Here is a 19,312-nt window from a genome sequence, read left to right as displayed (position 1 = left end):
CGGCCTAGTGTGCCAGCAACGCCTGTTCCGAATGCCGCTACACCACCTTTGGCTCTACCTGACGCTCGGGATCTTGGCATCTCTCAATACTCACAATGCAGTCCTATCACCGTCATCGCAATGCCAGCACAAGAACGGACGCCACCAGGAGACGTGCCCATGCAGGAACAGGATGACCATCCTCTGTCATAGCAAATCTACTCACCTCCTCCTCCAACGGACGCCGACACATTGCCCATGTCTCCTGTCATATCAACTGGACTTGCCGCAACGGGCAGATTGATGCATGGGGCCTCAGCAGATTTGACCCCTACGTCTCCTGTCATCTTGACCTGTTATCATCAGGGACACTTCCGTCCGTACGGGAAAACCCCTCCTCGAGACTTTACGGTGAGTCAAACAACGCCTGTGGACGTTAGCCATCTCCAGGACACCTCCATCAAGACCAGTGCAACAATTTCAAAGGGGGGAAAAGTGTTGTGACTCGCCAATCATTCAAAGCGCCGCCGCGCAATTACGCGCGTCCTCTACGTGCAGTGCTGTCTGCCAGCCATGCAGCAGCTGCGCCACCTAAGCGGCCAGCCGAGCAGCGGCCGCTAGACTGGGACTCTGTGCTCATTCGAATGCTAACGTGTACACATGTCTTGCTTGTCAACTTACTCTGTGACTTATATGTGTTGTATCGTTCTGAAATATATGTGTTAAACTTGACGTTATAACAACAACCTACAAGATCCCTAATTACTGAAGCACAATTTTGATTCCAGAAATTTAGACAGACAAGGAGAGCAAAGGGGGAATGTAAGGCAAAGGGTGAAATGGATAAGATTCAACACAACTTAAAAAGTAACTGGTAACAAAACTGAATGCAAGAGACCCCACAAAAGTAGCCACCAAAAGAGATGATGAGTACTTGTTACCTCCTCTGAGAACCATTCAGTAACAGTGGTGAAATTTCTCCTCAAATTATATGATCAAATCTGCAATAATTATATTGAGACATTTTTAGGAGTTATAAACCCTCTTATCTAAGGCTTGAACAACTTACCTTTTATCACTTCAAAAACCTTTAGGATGAGTGACTATGTGGGATAACAACACTGTCTTCTCCACATCTTGTTAAAAATGATTAAATTGCATAACAACTCTTTAATTCCAATAAAGGAAACCACCCTGTATTTCCACACAAGGTAAACGTGATTAAAATCTATATAACCTTAAGATTTATATAAAACAAAGATGAGGTGACTTACCGAACAAAAGCGCTGGCAGGTCGATAGACACACAAACAAACACAAACATACACACAAAATTCAAGCTTTCGCAACAAACTGTTGCCTCATCAGGAAAGAGGGAAGGAGAGGGGAAGACGAAAGGAAGTGGGTTTTAAGGGAGAGGGTAAGGAGTCATTCCAATCCCGGGAGCGGAAAGACTTACCTTAGGGGGAAAAAAGGACAGGTATACACTCGCACACACGCACATATCCATCCACACAAGCAGACATATTTAAATACAAAGAGTTTGGGCAGAGATGTCAGTCGAGGCAGAAGTGTAGAGGCAAAGAAGTTGTTGAAAGACAGGTGAGGTATGAGTGGCGGCAACATGAAATTAGCGGAGATTGAGGCCTGGCGGATGACGAGAAGAGAGGATATGGATGGATATGTGCGTGTGTGCGAGTGTATACCTGTCCTTTTTTCCCCCTAAGGTAAGTCTTTCCGCTCCCGGGATTGGAATGACTCCTTACCCTCTCCCTTAAAACCCACTTCCTTTCGTCTTCCCCTCTCCTTCCCTCTTTCCTGATGAGGCAACAGTTTGTTGCGAAAGCTTGAATTTTGTGTGTATGTTTGTGTTTGTTTGTGTGTCTATCGACCTGCCAGCGCTTTTGTTCGGTAAGTCACCTCATCTTTGTTTTTATATAATTTTTCCCACGTGGAATGTTTCCTTCCATTACATTAACCTTAAGATTTCATAAATAAAAAGATAACTGTGGCAAGACTTTCAAATTTATTGATCATAAAACAAAGTAACAAACAGCTTTATTTACACACATACTGAAAAGCAGAATGCATATCCTCTGCTGCCATTCCTCCCTCTTAGAGCCAATTCCAAATTATTGGTGTATCATATCTGCCTCCATCCAAATGTGCTAGTTACTCTAACACCAGACAGCAAGTGGCAGATACGCACAGAATGCAAATATAGTGGCAATCACATGGCACAAAAAGAGTGAGCAATAAGTTCATCACATAACAAAAAACGAATTTTCTAGGTCTATGTTTAGCTCAAAACTGACTCTTTTCTGTATAAGTCTCTCCAAAGATCTGAGAGTTTAGGATCCTTTGTGTGTGGGTAGAACCCAAATACTACACATTTAGTCATTTCTGATATAAATGTTATTGTATTTGTTTATTTTGTCCTTGCAAATGCAAGAAATGATTCAGCAATACAGTCTCTTGTGTCACATTAGATAAAAAAATGCTTACAGCTGTCATTGTTTTGTGCAGGTACATATTTACAAAAAATAAGTCACATGGAAAACTAACAAAATGTTTGGTACAAACGTATCAAATACTTTGGCTAATGGAGGTGATGTGTTTGTAAGCACCTCTGTATGTGAAAGATCTTGCAAATTACTGAACTGATCACAGATCTGCTTCACATTAACAGTAAAACATCTTTAGCATTGTGAATTATTATATATTCTCCAATGACTATTATATTTTATTCAAACAAATTCCTCAAATGCACTGACTTTTTATTCAAGCAATCGTGATACCACAGCCTAACCGAAAATTGTTTTTGCTATGATTCAGCATACCACTCAGTGAAAAGCAGAATGGTAAAGGCTGTAACTTTTTCTCCAGCACAGCACCAACAGTCCAATTGGAGTCAATCATAGCTGCAAAACACATAAAATGACTAATGAGTCTGGTGTTTTCTTGGAGAACACAAACATAGTACTTTCTAAAGAAAAAAACTAACTTTTTACTAACAAGGAAACACCACTCAGCCCATATCTATATGAACACAAATCACACCTCTTACCATAACCACATGACCAACACTAACAAACCCCAATCCCAAAGTTCAGCCATGTTTTTTTTTTTTTTCAACCCATACAGTTTACAACTAGGCCACTAAAAATATTCAATTACAGCGTTACGAGGAGGAGGAGAGAGAGAGAGAGGGGGGGGGGGGGGGGGGGGGTCTGAGGGGGAGAAACTGTTTTACAAAAAAATTGTGTATTTGGTGGAAAATTTTCAAAAGCTAAATACCTTCAAAATAGTGACCATCAGATACAATACACTTGTCCCAAAGTTTTTAAACTCGTATGCAGTTATGCTATTTCGTGCCTCCAGTAGTATTTATTTATTTATTCCCCTTTATTTCTATATCTTAAAAATGCTTCCCTCTCAGGTTCCTTTCCATTCTTGGGAATAAAATAAACACACACTGGGCCAGGTCTGGTGAGCACGGTGGATGAGAAACCATTGTAATTTGGTTTTTGTTCCAAAACTCCCCGACATCTTGTGAGCAGGGGTGTTATCATGGTGCAAAAGCCAATAGCCTGCGATGTCTTTTGTGTCAAAATTCAGATCAATTTCTAACTGTTCTATCAATTCCCAACACACATGCAAATGACTGGTTCATTGGTCATCTGGAAGCACATGTACAATGATTTTTGCTGCCACACGTTTCATCTTTGGAGCTACAAGTCAGAATTCATTGTCATGAACTTCAGAACACTTCAGGATACTCCAGTCATTTCCACCGATTCACTGATTGTTCTACGACGATCAAACACTTATCACAACACGGATTTTCTTTTATGTTTTTATTAGTTAGGGGATGTCCTGGTCAAAAATTTGTCTTCAACTCACAAGTGATCACTTGAAATGACAGACCATTCATAAACCCTTGTCTGACTAAAAAATTCCTCTACATAAGCCATGCAATGCACTGCGATAGTTTCTGCTGCCGATTTCCTTAACAGGAAACAGAACCTTATGTTACGATATTTAATGTTTGCCATCGAAAAACTGCTGAGCACATGAAACAGCACTTACGAAAACACAATGTTTCCATGGCAATGCTACCTGGGCAACTGATTCGAAGTGGTGTCTAGTGAGGGAACTACTGGCAGAATTACGAACTGGTTTTATACCAACTGCTGGAGAAAAATGTTACTTTTGACCCCCCCCCCCCCCCTCCTTCCTCATATAATATCAGAACAAAATATCAGGACAACTCATCTGTTTGGGCTCTTCAATGTCATATGGAAATGTAGGTTACCATAACATATCTGAAAGGTTTGAAATGTGTCCGGGGAGGGTGGGACGAATGGACATGGCTTCATTTAAAAAAGATACCAACATTGACCTCTAGTAATTTAAGGAGATTACTGAAAAGCTGAATTGGGGTGGCACAACATGATTGCAACTTTGGATATTACATACCACAATCGAACAAAAACAATTTCATGCTGACAGTCTGGTCAAGCACATAACATTTACTGTAGTAAACAAATTAGAGGAAGACTCCATCATGATATCACACAGATATGAAGTAAAAGAGAAAATCAATTTTCTGCAGTATTACATTAGGATAACAGAAAAATTATGTGAAGTATTGTCTTTCTCTCTTTCTTTATTTTTCACTTTTATTTTTCCTGAAGATTTCCAGAATTGGAATGAGAATGAAATAAAATTAACTATACAGATATACTGAATTTAGTTTCATATTAATTTAAAACCCGGATAAAGGAAGAACAGTAGTAACATTTACTTATTTATTAACATATGCAGCTTGTGTACAAACCAGTACATTGAAGCACACATTTGTGAACAAACTGGGAAACCTAGAAATTATAACTGCCGTCAGCTGTCACTGACTACACACCAAAATATAAAATGGAACTATAAGCTATGTATGAAAATACAAAATCTTACCTCTGAAGCACACATCTGCTTTGGGAAGATCTACTTGGTAACCAATGACAGCTAAAGTTTCTTGCATACGCAGATTTGTATCCATCTCCACACCGAACTGCAGCTGGTCACTTACTTTTTCATAGTAACATACATGGACTCCAGCACCACCCACAACACCACTAACTGTGAAGTCATTTCCTGGAAAAATAAAAAAAATATTGTCAGAGTAATTGTTGTACACTGCGTTCAATGTAACGTAATATCTGTGGTACAATCATTTTCATGAAAAGCTCAATGCTCACAGTACATGCTTCATCATTTTTAATGCTTGGGACACACCCCAATAGCTGAACATTTATACACACAATGAAATATGAAATTGATACCACTCAGCTATGAGACTATTTCCATCCAATCAACCTAAATCATAAAATAGATATTTTCTGATAATTACAACCAATCATTCCATGTTTTACCCAGGCAATTCATTTCTATTACACTTTCAACAGATTGTCACAGAAGATGCTACAGTATGTTTGATTACATCAATAATGTCCAGGTAGGCAAGCACAAATGTTAAAAAGGATTACTTTTAAAATACACACCACACTCGAAACACTTTGAGGTCTCTCATCCTTTGCATTATAAACTACAGGGGAATACGACAGCTGCCTCACCTCTAGAGATGGGTGATGAAAAAGAATTGTTTCAGCGGAAGTGGTTTCACCCTGAGGCGGCATTTATTGAACACCATGCTCAAGATTTGTAAGTATCATATGGCTCTTCCCACATGTCAAGTTTGTAAGCACAGACTGAATCTACCATCAGAGTTTAGATGTGGAGCGCAAAATTCTAATTAGATGTGAACACGAATTTCATCTCCTATCACATGCTACTTTTATACTAGACGAGTCTTACTTAAGGACACAAACAAAAATGTGATTAGTTTTGATTTTCCGGTAGCAGCTGTACGGTTTTTTCATCTGTATCTGATTTTGCTCAGTGTAGTAATGATTTGACAAATTTGATGTAGCCTACATTATTTCTAGGGCAGCCATTATTAATTCCATATGCATTTAAGCATATCCAGAGAACTGAAATGGCAGTGTGGAGAGCACATGGTAGAAATGAAAAGATTGGAGATATGAGATTTTTTTTATTTTATTTCTTTATTTTTTTGCCATTACATCATATCTGGTGACAGTGTCTACAGTGATGTGCAAGTAAGATGGTTACTGCACATAATGAATTAGCTGTGAAAGTTGACACTGTCTTTTAACAAAATGTTTAGGTGGAAGCCACAGGAAAAGGTTTTAACAACCAAATTCATGGAACACTAGTATATTCAAAATCCTGATGGAAAATGTCAAGAGCAGAAATGAAATTTAGTAGATAGATTTCAGAATATGGGAAATAAATTAGGGAAAAGATTTGACACCTGGGTGCAAAAGAAAGATGAACAACTTGCAAAAATCTCTGAATTTGAAGATTGTCATAAAGAGCAGGATAGCAAAATCTCTGAATTAAAATAAGGCCACAAGCCAAAGAATTTTATGACACAGTTCTTTAAGTTATCTGAGATTACAAGTCGCAAAAAGATGAGCACATTGCAGAAATAACTGTATTGCAAATTAGTACATTAAAGAGTAACAGAGAGGAAAGCGTGTGTGAAACTTTGGAAAACATATAATATACAAGAAACAGTTAGTGAAAAATTCAATACAGTCGAAGAAATGGTCAAATTCAACATAGGAAGTGCCATTAAGGGAAATCAACACTCAAGTAAAACAAATCTGAACTGAATTAGATCGATTGAGGGTCCACTTGGGTAACGCCACAAATACAGGAAATTTTGCACGACGTTGTAGTGACATAGGGACAGCAGCAATTGCAATTGCAATTATGCACACAGTAGGAAACAATATCCCAGCACGGTAAATGTTGTGTGTTTATATCTGGAAGAGGCAACACACATGCAATAGTCCTTATAAAAAATCTTTCAACAGTGTACTGTCACAAAACTAAGACACACACAAAGAACTTTAAACTATATTTTTGTCAAAATATTTTTCAGTATAGTGTACGACGAGACACTTAAAGCAGTAAATGAGTTTTGCTATTTGGAAAGCAAAATAACTGATAATGGTCAAAGTAGGGAGGACTGGCAATGGCAAGAAAAGAATTTCTAAAGAAGAGAAATTTGTCAACATCGAGATTAGATTTAAGTGTCAGAAAGTATTTGTATGGAGTGTATGGAAGCAAAACATGGATGATAAATAGTTTAGACAAGAAGAGAATAGCAGCTTTTGAAATGTGGTGCTACAGAAGAATGCTGAAGATTAGGTGGGTAGATCGTGTAACTAATGAGGAGGTACTGAATAGAATTGGGGAGAAGAGGAATTAGTTGGGGGTTGGGTTGTTTGGGGAAGGAGACCAGACAGCGAGGTCATCGGTCTCATCGGATTAGGGAAGGATGGGGAAGGAAGTCTGCCGTGCCCTTTCAGAGGAACCATCCTGGCATTTTCCTGGAGTGATTTAGGGAAATCACGGAAAACCTAAATCAGGATGGCCGGACGCGGGATTGAACCGTCGTCCTCCCGAATGCGAGTCCAGTGTCTAACCACTGCGCCACCTTGCTCGGTGAGAGGAATTAGTGGCACAACTTGACTAGAAGGAAGGATTGACTGGTACGACACATTTAGAGGTGTCAAGGGATCACCAATTTAGTACTGGAGGGAAGAATGGACGGTAAAAATCTTAGAGGGAGACCAAGAGATGAATACACTAAACAGATTCAGAAGTATGTGGGTTGCAGCAGTTGCTCTGTGATGACGTTGCACAGGATAGGGTAGCATGGAGAGCTGCATCAAACCAGTCTCTGGATTGAAGACCACCACCACCACCACCACCACCACCACCACCACAACAACAACAACAACAACGGTGCACAATGAAATACAAAAAGAGGTTTTTGACTCAGAACCATGTAATATCAGACAACGAACACACCAAAAATATTTTGAAACATACTTAGCACAGCAAAGTACGGGGGCCACAAGAGGACATCCCACAGACAATGACGTCAAACAATTTTTACCTGTACTTATCTGCATATATATGTTGGAGAACTGAAGAGTTGTACATGGACAAAGTTCACGACTGACTAATTGTCAGGGAAATCAGGAGTGTGAGGAACATGAAGGGCAAACAAAAATGTTATGCAACACAAGAAAAAGATAGAATAGAATAAAAATGAAATGACTGGGCACATACATGACACAAACAACAGGAGGCAATGTCAATGATGATGCAGTCTTTTTTTGGGGCACAGAAACAACTAAACTCATAAGTGGCCATATTATAACCTTAGAACACCAGTATGTGAAAGAAGGTAAAAGCGACTATACGTAAGCCCAACCAATGGAACGAAGAGCTAAAAATAAGGACTTACACTGGAAGAAGGATCCACAAAATACACCGTCGAGACAGCGGATGTCCCTAACCAAAGATTAAATGTCCTTTGCCACACTGCTACAATGGATAAAAAGTAAAATGCGATTGATAGTCTGCTCATCGTTCGGTAAAATGGCTGATAACTCAGACAGCGAACATACACTGAAAAGCAGGTAAAAAAGAGGGCACTGGGCCACAAAATGGCAATCCGTCAAAGATTTATGACAATGAGCACAAAATGGTGGGGATCACAACATAAACAAATGGCAATGGCTAAAATTACAGTGCCCAATATGCAACATAGCTGAAACAATCTCCTTGCGACGAGAGGGCAGAGAGGAGGGTGGCCAAGCCATTGGGAGAGGTTTAATTCCCTGGAATTTGTTCCAGACAAAACCAGTGGTGATGCCAAAGTGGCATCATCTGCCAACAGATGGCAAGATGGAGATCATCCGAAGGAATGGAAGAGCCAGCAGACCGAGGTAGGAGGCTGCAGCCTTGGCAACAGCCTCAGCAGCCTCATTTCCTGTCAGATCGACATAACCAGGAACCCACACAAACATCACGATGAGCTGCTCAGCAGCGTGCACGTGGAAGATTTCTTGGACCCACTGCACTTAGGGATGGATTGTGTACAGTACACAGAGGCTCTGAAGGGCACTGAGAGAATAACAGCATACGATGCAATTAAAAAGCCTATGTCACTGGATGCAGTGGATGGCCTGACAGAGGGCAAAGAGCTCTGCTGTAAAAATCTAGCAGTGTTCCGGAAGTTGAAACCAAAAAATGTCAGTGCCATAGCGAAAGGTACATCCAACATCACGATCAGTCTTAGAGCCATCAGTGTAAACAAAGGTGCTATCACTAAGTTGGCTGCGAAGGTTGAGAAACTTACAGCAATAGATTGAATCTGGAGTAGCATCCTTGGGAAGGAAATGAAGTCCAAGATGAACACGGTCCACCACATGAAGCCAAGATGGTGAAGTATTCACACCAGTTGAAAAGGTGGCAGGTAGCATGAAGTTAAGCTGCTGGAGCAGTAGCCGAAAGCGAACTCTGGGAAGTAAAAGGGAAGAACGGTGCACCCCACACTGGCAGTCAAAGGAGTCATCGAAAAAGAAGGCATAGGATGGGTGGCCGAGCATGGCAGACAAATGGCTTGCATATCTGCTGAGGAAAACATCACGCAAGTATGACAGCAGTAGTTTGGCAGCTCAGGCACTCTCAACCAGGCTAGTGCAGTAAGCACCAGTGACCAAACATATTCCAGGATGGTGGATTGTGATAAGACCATGTAAGATGGACGGACATATGGATGAATACACAAAACACCAATAGTCTAGTTTTGAACAGACAAGGGATCGGTATAAATGAAGGAGGGTGATCCAATTCACTCCCCAGGAAGTACCGCTTAGGACACACAGGACACTGAGGGCCCGGTACAGCATGTGGGCAAGTAAGATAAGTGGGAGGACCAAGGAAGGTTCCTATGAAGTATGAGCCCCAGTAAATTCGTACTTTCAGTGAATGGAAGAGCATTAGGCCCAAGATGTAAAGACTGTGGAAGAAACCCATTGCATCACCAGAAATTCATACAAATGTTTCGTCAATGGAAAAGCACAAGCCACTGTCTACGCTACATGACTAAAGACAATCAAGACATCGCTGAAGATGCCACTCAAGAAGACTAAGTCCATGGAGAACTGCAATTTATCACAAAGTTGTCAATGAAAAAGAGCTGCAGATGCCTGATAGGAGACAGTCTATAACAGGGTTAATAAGGTTTTGGAGATAGAATAAGGTCCACAATGACATCACCTGCTATGGTCAGGCCGGAAATCAAGCAATGAATCTTGGTCCCAGAGAGCTGATGGAGGTTGGGCCACAAGACAGAAGAGGGAATGAAACTGTTAAAAGAACTAGTACAGGAAATCCAGTTACCCTGAAGAATGTGGCGACACTGCACATGCAAATGTTTGTAATGAATACAATTTGCAATTATAAGATGACTGTTAAAAACGTGGAGAGCACGTTCGTAAGTGCAAATTGTGCACTGCATGCCTCAGTCCACCAGAGCATGGCATGGCATGGCATGGTAAAGTAGTAGTGAGAGATATGGAACATTCTGTGCAGTAAGGAAAATGTTCGTAAGGTACTCTAGCTGGTCAACACAACCGGGGAAATGTTGTTCATCGAACATCACCAGGGAGGATTAAAGCCTGTAGTCGGCCTTAGAAAGCTGCCAATTGGGTTTACACACATATGAGGCAGGAGTTGGTAAACTGATAGTGCATGGGAAATGGTCTCTTGAGTACATGACACAGAGAACAGACCAATTGAGTTGACAGGCAAGCTGGGCAGTGCAGAACGAGAGGTCCAAATAACAATAAGGTTGTGTGGAGTCTGAAAGCAACATCAGTGCTCCAGTGTTAAGACAGGTGAGGAATAGTTGATTGAAATCAGTAAAGAGGGAACTTCCTGGACAGGTTCTCAAAGATCCCCAAAGAGGACAGTGGGCATTGAAGTTGCTGAGCAGCAAAAATGGGTGACGGAGCTGACAAATAAGCTGGAGTAACAACTTTGAAATATAGAAAACGCTTGATTGCACAATTCTTTGTTAAGTGTTACACATTTCAAAATTTCATCAGCAGACTGAAGCTGTGGAATGAAGTCTACAAGAAATTAATGATAGAAAATATACTAAGTGTGCATCCAAGTATTCCAATACACAGAAATTTCAAATAGTATACTTACATAAAAATCAAACTTTAGTACAAAGCTCATGAAAGGGAGCACATAGACTGAATACAACACAAACCTCATCTCATGTAGGCATATTTGACAGTGCCATCATCTGTTCAAATAGAACCAGTGCCAAATCAAATAGAACCAGTGCCAAACTGAGTGCGGCAATTGAACTATCAAAGAGGCAATAAAGGCCAGTAGGTGGTGCTAGCATTGACCATAGAACGGAAAGCAACGAGTAACTTTACAAACTTCACACACCGCAACTAAGTACATATCGACATCTCATGACAAATTTGATAAAAACATTTATGCTACTTTTATGATACAGAAACTCACACTAACAGCAGAAAGTGTGTCATTAGGTAACATCGTAAAGAATGTTACAGAGGTAGTCTTTAGTTAAGATCAAAATGAAAGACAACTGCAACTAATAACTGGTGTGATATAATATAAACATAAAACCAATATCAGTAATAAGTAAAATATAAGTGTGAAGGAATAAGTTCACAACCATCACAAAATAAAATGTACATAACTATCACAAAATGTAGTCACATTATAATAGACAAACATGTAATAAATGACATAACAGAATCATTCAGGTGAGTCCAGTTTGGTGGCAACAACCTGAAATGAAAGAACTATTATACGATAAAAATGGGCAATTTTTTTTTCAATTCTCTGTAACTTTGTGTTAGATCGTGTAACTATCCAGCTAGTATCAGTTTACAACCATCAGAAAAAGAAATGTTACACAAGTATGACCAACTGCAATCATTACTCTAGTCTAACAAACAATGGATGACATACAATATAAACATTTAGGTAAGCCTAGATAGTTTCAACAATTTGAAAGAAAATATTACAATTTTTCTTTATTTTATATTTTTTGAAGAATTCGAAATATATGCACATCATATCTGTATGTCGCGTTGAGTTAGAACAAGTTTCTCTCCCATAAAAGTAGCATAAATGTTTTTGTCAAATCTGTTCATGAGGTGGTGACATGTAATTAACTATAGTGTATGAAGTCTGTAAAGTTACTCTTTGATTTGCTTTCTATAGTCAATGCTAGCACCACCTAATGGCCTTCATTACGTCTCTGACAGTTCAATCGCTACACTCAGTTCGACACCGGTTCTATTTGAATAGACGACAACGCTGTCAAATGTGCCTACACGTGATGAGATTTATGTTGTATTCAGCCTATGTGCTCACTTTCGTGAGCTTTGTATTAAAGTTTGGATTTTATGTACGTACACTACTTGAAATTTCTGTATATTGGACTACTTGGATGCACACATATGCATATGTTCTATCATAAATTTCTTGTACACTTTACTACACAGCTTCAGCCTGATGATGAAATTTTGAAACACGTAACACTTAATAAAGAATTGTGTGATCTAGACCTTTCTGTATTTCACAGCTGGGCCAAATCTGAAAGATCATCTACCTCTGCCATACAAGTATTTCTACATCAAGTAACAGAAGCTGGAGTAACTCTGTCCTGGTGACAGCAAATGACAAAGGGATGTAGACATTACAAAGAGAAAAGGTGAAATAAGTAAAGAAAATGTGGACTGCAACAGGTTGCAGCCAGGTGTTCCATGAGATCGTTCGGCTATGGATGTCATCCCGAAAGAACAGCATGACTCCTGCTCGAGATGGAATGCTGCCCTCGGGGGAGGTCAAAATAGACCAGAAATAAACTAAGAGATCAAAGATGTTGCAAGGATGCAATTTAGTTTCTTAGAGTCAGGGAAACTACTGGATGCTGCAATTCCTAGAGAAACTGTAATTATTCCTTATTTGATCTAATGCCACGAATGTTCCCATTCCCCATAATGGCTTTTCCAATGGGACAAGGGAACAAACTAAGGGCAGTCATCTTCAGCTGCCACGTGCCAGCATTTGAAGACTCTTGCTACAGTTTGCAGAGGCTGGAGGATCCTGTTCCACGAAATGTATGGAGGCGTTGGCATTCTCCCTCGGTCAGCCTCTGGACTCTAGAGCAGAAAAACGGTCGGCGCTGTGCACTGGTGAATTAATGTCTTTCTGGTGAGGGTATTGTGCGCCAACATCACTAAAGAGGATCTCTGGGTCAGGGAAGGAGGCCATTTGCCTTTGTTCAACATCTTAGAGCCTTTACAGTTGGCAGATGAAGACTCCGATGTTTATTGGTTGGAGGGATGTTAAAAGTCTTCACTGGAGCATTCCTTTTGTTCTTTCTGGCTTGCCAGTTGTGTTGCAGGCAATTTTGCCATCAGGAATGAAGACTTGGTGGCTTGTTGTGCACCTGTAGGAGATGACAATGTTACTGTAATACTGGGTGATATTACAACCGCAGTACTGAAATGGAGGTTGCGATCCGTATGGCTGTATCCTTCGTAGAGCAAGGGGTAGCAAGACAGGGTAGGATACTTTCTCTATCACACGGATCTCCTCGATGGCCCGCTCACAGAGATACATGGAACGTTCACGAGATGAGGTGGCATGCTCACCATTGATACAGTGAGGAGGAGGAGGAGGTGGGCAACTGCCCTCACAAGCAACTCTACCACAAGTAACACATTTGGCCATGTTTTGACAGGACACGCAAGAGTGGTTACAATGCTAATATTGGTAGAAATGCATCGGATTTCGAATGTACAGTCAGACCATAATGACTTCATGGCCTGCCTTAACCTTCGGTAGAAGCACTACGCGATCAAATGTGAGCGAAAGACTGCGTGTAGGCATTAAGTTTGTACCGACCTTTTACATTACCCAGTGGACCGCAACGGTGCCCTGATCATACAGGTATTGTAGGTTCCTCGCCCCCCAATCAGACTATCAAGCAGCCGAGTGTAAATAACACCACTTTAAGAACTCAGCATTCGACGGGCCTCGACACAGACAGGACAGCCGTGGAGGAGTGAAGCTGTAAGCAGTTATTGAGGTCAAAAATCACAATTGGTAGACAGAAGCAAAGTCTCATTATGAAAGCGAGAGCAGGATTTCACAAAACCTGCAATTGCATCAACACCTTTCTGAATAATAAATGGATTAACTGTGGCAAAAGACCAGTGTAAGGCGCCAAGTGGAACTGAGGTGAAGCTTAGCCTCATTCCATTTACATTTCTTAGATGTTGACTGAGATGGAGATGATTGGCTCACTGTGAAAAAATCTACCACGATTGCCAGTGTCTCTGACAGCACGCTCTTTTGACTGGAAGTCCCTCAAAGAGGCTCACTCACCTTAAGTGATTGTTCTCACCTTAGGTAATATCTCCCAAATTCCCACAGAGGGACCAACTGGCAATCGGGAAGGCAACGGTGCAGGCAATCACCCCTCCCTGAGCCTGGTCCGTACCAGGAGGTATGTGTGGACTCTACCTGTTGACCTGGCACTGGGAATTATGCATAACCCAGTCACCTGTCACGTGTCAAACATGTAGGCTGGCCTTCAGGAGTGCACAGGACGAAGAAGAAGTAAAGCGAGACCTCAAATGCTGAAGCAGAGGAAGGGGAGGAGATGGAGAATGAAGAAAAAAGGAAGAAATGGATGAGCTATTGTTCCAATGCGAGACTATCGAAATTTCAGAACACATTCACAAAAATACGTAAGTCATGTTTCTCAATGGAGGGGAAAAAGAATAGCAGGAGGATACACATGCAGCATTGAAAGGGAAGAGGTGATGCAAAGGCTTCGGACCCATGGCTATCAAGCACCAACTCACCAAAGAGTGGTAAGTCCGCTGGGGGCAAATGATGTATAAACAGATGCCACCAGACTACTTGAATGACAAAAGAAAGACAAAAACCGAAGATGCTGGAATAATAACCAAAATGACAGCCAGGAACAAGTTTATGGTGGTTCAAACAGGAAAGGAGATGGATGAAAACAACGTGACTGGGAAAACTGTGGACAGTCAGCTGTACCCCAAATCACTGTCCAAGTCTATAAGAATGGGGAAAACGAATGCTGTAAAACTATTAGGATATAATAATAGTAAAAAATCCACGAACCTACTACGGTGTCGTAGCAGGCGGAGAGGTGATACTCCGACGTGGCGCGTCCCAGGTGGCGGATAGGGGGGTCCTCACCGGCTTGCCGGCGGACTTGAGCGAAATAAAATAGCTCTCGCGGACCAAACACACAACATCAAGAAATCCATTAGTGTCTGTTCTGGTATCCAGCGACTAGTGGTCTGCGTCTGTTTACCTAGTTGGTGCGGCAGTGAAATATGGCTTGATCTCAACAATCAAGTCTGCAATTACCGTGATCTTGTTGAAGGTCGCCACAACCAACTTCAACTTGAAGTAATCATGATGGAACAAATGGAAAGAAATCCGCTACCCCAGGCCCCAGTCAACGGACTGGACTTTCCTGGTCATCGGATTCTGGGGGACCAGGAACATCATGAGGAGAAGAGTCGGAGCTTCTCAAAACCTCTTCGCAAGCACTACCTTGGCACTCTCAATGCAAACACTCTGTTCAAACTTGGAAAACTAAAACAACTGACAGACATGCTAGATAAATTTCACATCAAAATTCTTGCCATCCAAGAGACGCGCTTCGTAGATGAAAACCATTTCGACACAGAACATTACAGGATTTACAAAGGTAAACCTGCTGTCAGAAGAGGAACACCATTATTGTTTGGTACAGGGTTTGCAGTACACAAATCAGTCATGGATAACATCATAGACTTCAATTCAATATCAGAACGTATCTCGACACTGTCCTTCAAATCAGGTAATAAAGCATACACAATTATCAACGCACATGCACCTACAAATGACCATAACAGAAAGAAGCCACAAGAAATTGAAGACTTCTGGGAAGACATGGAGGAAGTAACTAACAACGTACCAGAAAGACATGTGAAAATTGTAATGGGTGATTTCAATGCGCAGCTTGGTAAGGAGAGAAAATTCAGAGAAATAACAGGCCCATACTCAGCACATATTCGCACGAGCAGAAATATTGTCAAAACTTTAACCTCAAAATCATGTCAACACAATTTCAAAAACCAAGACGAAAACTTACAACATGGAAAGCACCCAACACAGTGTGGGGGGAATTTCAGATTGATCATGTGGCCATATCCAAGAAAAATTCGCAGGAAATTCTAAATGTCAGAACACGTAAAGGAGTCTTCGAGTCTGATCATTATTTGCTACAAGTTAAGATTAGGCCAATCCCAAGACTGAAACAGACAGCGCAAAACAAAATAGTCAAACCTGATCCGGAATACTTGAAGATAAACAGGGATAAAATCGTTGAAGAAATTAATAGGCACTCAATAGACACATGGACAGATCTGGCGAAGGCAGTTCAGAAGACTATGTGCTGGGGACAACCACCTAGAAAACGCAAACATAGGTGGTGGAACGCAAAGTGTGATGAAGCCATTGAGAGAAGAAAGCAAGCATGGGACAAGATCAGTAGCTACAGAAATTCAGAAACATGGAAAGAATTTCACGAAGTTCAGAAACTAGCATCGAAGGAAATCAGAAGGGAAAAACGAGCATATGACAATAACAGACTAAAAGAAATTGAGGAAGATTTCAAAAGAAATAACACAAGAAATTTTTACAGAACTTTCAAAGAAAATATTAAGGGCTATCAACCCCCTAGCCTCTGCTTCCGAAGAACAGATGGATCCCTGGAAACAAACACAAAAGAAAACTGTAAAATTCTCAAACATTACTTTGATAAACTTCTTAATTGCAAAAAACCTACAGGAAAATTAACATTCCAAAAGACCACATCTAATGCCGATTCTGATCCACCCACAATAGAAGAGATAGAGGAAATCATAAAACAAATGAAAAATAACAGAGCTGCCGGAGAAGATGGTATTATCGCCGAGATCTGGAAACTCCAAGATGAAAACATCACCAAAAAAATCCATAAGATTATCTCCGAAATTTGGATCACAGAGAAAGTGCCAGAGGAATGGAAATGTGCATTGATCCATCCGTTACATAAAAAGGGTGATAAGTCAGATCCAAACAATTACAGAGGCATTTCGCTAGTACCAGTTACATACAAAATTTTCTCTAAGGTGCTATTAAACAGACTAGAACCACAAGCAGATCTGCAAATTGGGGAATACCAGGCAGGCTTCAGAAAAGGGAGATCATGCATCGAACAGATCTGGAACTTGAGAACACTTTTGAAAGTCAGACAGGCAAGAAACACTGTAGTTACCTTTGTGGACTTTAAAAAAGCATGATTCCATAGACAGACAGACACTCTTTGACGTACTGGAAGAATATGGTATCGACAGACAAACCAGGGCACTTATACAACAGACGCTTACAGACACTACCTCCAAGATTAAGTTCATGGGAGAAATTTCGGAACCCTTCCACATACACACAGGTGTCCGACAAGGAGACGGGCTCTCACCAATCCTGTTCAACATGGTGTTAGACAAAATTATCAAGCAGTGGGAGGAACAAGTTAAAGGAATACAGCTGGGAAGAACACGTGAAACCAAAACAATCATAAAATGTCTGGCATTTGCAGATGATATAGCCATACTCAGCAATAATACACAGGAGGCAAAGGAAGCACTGGAATGCTTGCATGAAATAGCTGCCAAAACAGGTCTGCAGGTATCTTACGAGAAGACACAATATATGGAACGACAGACCAACAATGTACACACCATGCATACGGTATATGGATCCGTAGAAAGTGTCGAAAAATTTAAGTATTTAGGGGAGTACATACAAATGGGAGGATCGAACAAGGCGGCTAACTTGGAACGAACGAAGAAACTCCAGAAGGCATACAAACTCACATGGTCACATTATAATAAGAAAAGCATATCGAGGCAGGCCAAACTTAGGCACTACAAAACAGTTGTATTACCAGAAGCATTGTACGCGTCAGAAACAACCACAATTGGAGCATCAGGCATCATAGACACAGAAAAAATAGAACGCAAAATTCTCAGAAAAATATTTGGACCAATTCACAGAGATGGCATATGGATGAAGCGACCTACCAAAGAGCTGTACCAGCACACTGACAGACTAACAGACGCGATCAGAAAACGCAGATTAACTTTCTATGGGCACATACAGAGAATGGACAACAACCGACTTACAAAGAAAATTTTTGATGTAGTAAACAGCTCAAGCAAGAAAAAAAATTGGTATCATGAAATAGACAAAGACTTAAGGCAGATAGGGATCAACAGGCAAATGATAGGAGACAGGAAATACTTCAGAAACAAAGTTAGGAGTGCAAAATTTATTGTAAAGGAGAGAAAGAAGAAAGGAACATTATGGACAGAGCAAAGGAAACAGGAGCACAGCCAAAGGATGAAGAGATTTTGGGAAGAGAAGAGGAAGAAAGGAAAGAAGTGAAAATTGTGTCATGTGATTTTCGAGTTCAAACACTGTCCATAAGGGCAACAATGAAATGAATGAATGAATGAATGAATAGTAAAAAATAGAAGAGCAACAGAGAACTGAAACAACTAAATGCGTAAACCCAGGATATAAGCAATTAGCTAATAATGTCAATGTAAATGGGATAATGATTGTAGAGATTGTGAATACAGGTGCAGTTTAAGTCTAGTTTCTGTAAAAAAAAAAAAAAAATATCCGCATGCTGTACAAAAAGAATAAAATATTGTCAGTGAGTGGCATAAAATTAAAAGAGCATAGAGGACTGAAAATGAAGCCAATTAATTTGCAAGCCTGAATAGAAACAGATGGTAAGAGTGTGGAAATTTCTTGTTGATATTTGGAGGTTTGTTAGTCATTTGCATTTCAGGGACGGTTTCTTAACAGAGAAGGATACAAGAGTATTTTTGTTGGTCCTATCTGCAACTCAACATCATCTCTTTATGGTAAGTATCAATTCATTCATTTCACATCATTATTTCATCCTGGACTTTCCATTCTTTAAAATTTCATATGCAGTTGGCTCATTGTTTTAGCCTTTAACGTTGTTCTTATCTTGATCCATATATACTGATAGGTTTTAATTTTATTATTTGTCTTTTTCTTCTTTGAAAGTTATGTCACACACTAGATACTGGAAAAGGGACCTGTTCTATTATTATTATTATTATTATTATTATTATTATTACTGTTGTTGTTGTACTAAAGATTACCTTAGTCCTTATGAGCTCTTTTCATAAAAAGCATTGTTTTAATTTTTGTTGTTG

At 40.4% G+C, this 19,312-nt stretch overlaps 1 protein-coding gene across 1 annotated transcript in view; it reads right to left on the bottom strand.

The window, feature by feature from the left end:
• Nucleotides 1-1,985: 1,985 nt before the first annotated feature.
• LOC124544758 (mitochondrial import receptor subunit TOM40 homolog 1-like) overlaps nt 1,986-19,312 on the bottom strand; it is a 57,232-nt gene continuing 39,905 nt past the window's right edge. The window contains exons 4-5 of the mRNA XM_047123425.1: nt 4,950-5,129; nt 1,986-2,899 (exon numbers count right to left, since the gene is read on the bottom strand). Of these exons, the coding sequence (XP_046979381.1) occupies nt 2,760-2,899; nt 4,950-5,129 (320 nt within the window). The 3' untranslated portion in view covers nt 1,986-2,759. The remainder of the gene's footprint in view (nt 2,900-4,949; nt 5,130-19,312) is intronic.

Source organism: Schistocerca americana, chromosome 8 (assembly GCF_021461395.2).
Source record: "Schistocerca americana isolate TAMUIC-IGC-003095 chromosome 8, iqSchAmer2.1, whole genome shotgun sequence".
NCBI lineage: Eukaryota > Metazoa > Arthropoda > Insecta > Orthoptera > Acrididae > Schistocerca > Schistocerca americana.
Note: the sequence above shows the minus strand (reverse complement) of the source record. Positions and strands in the feature narration are given on the sequence as shown.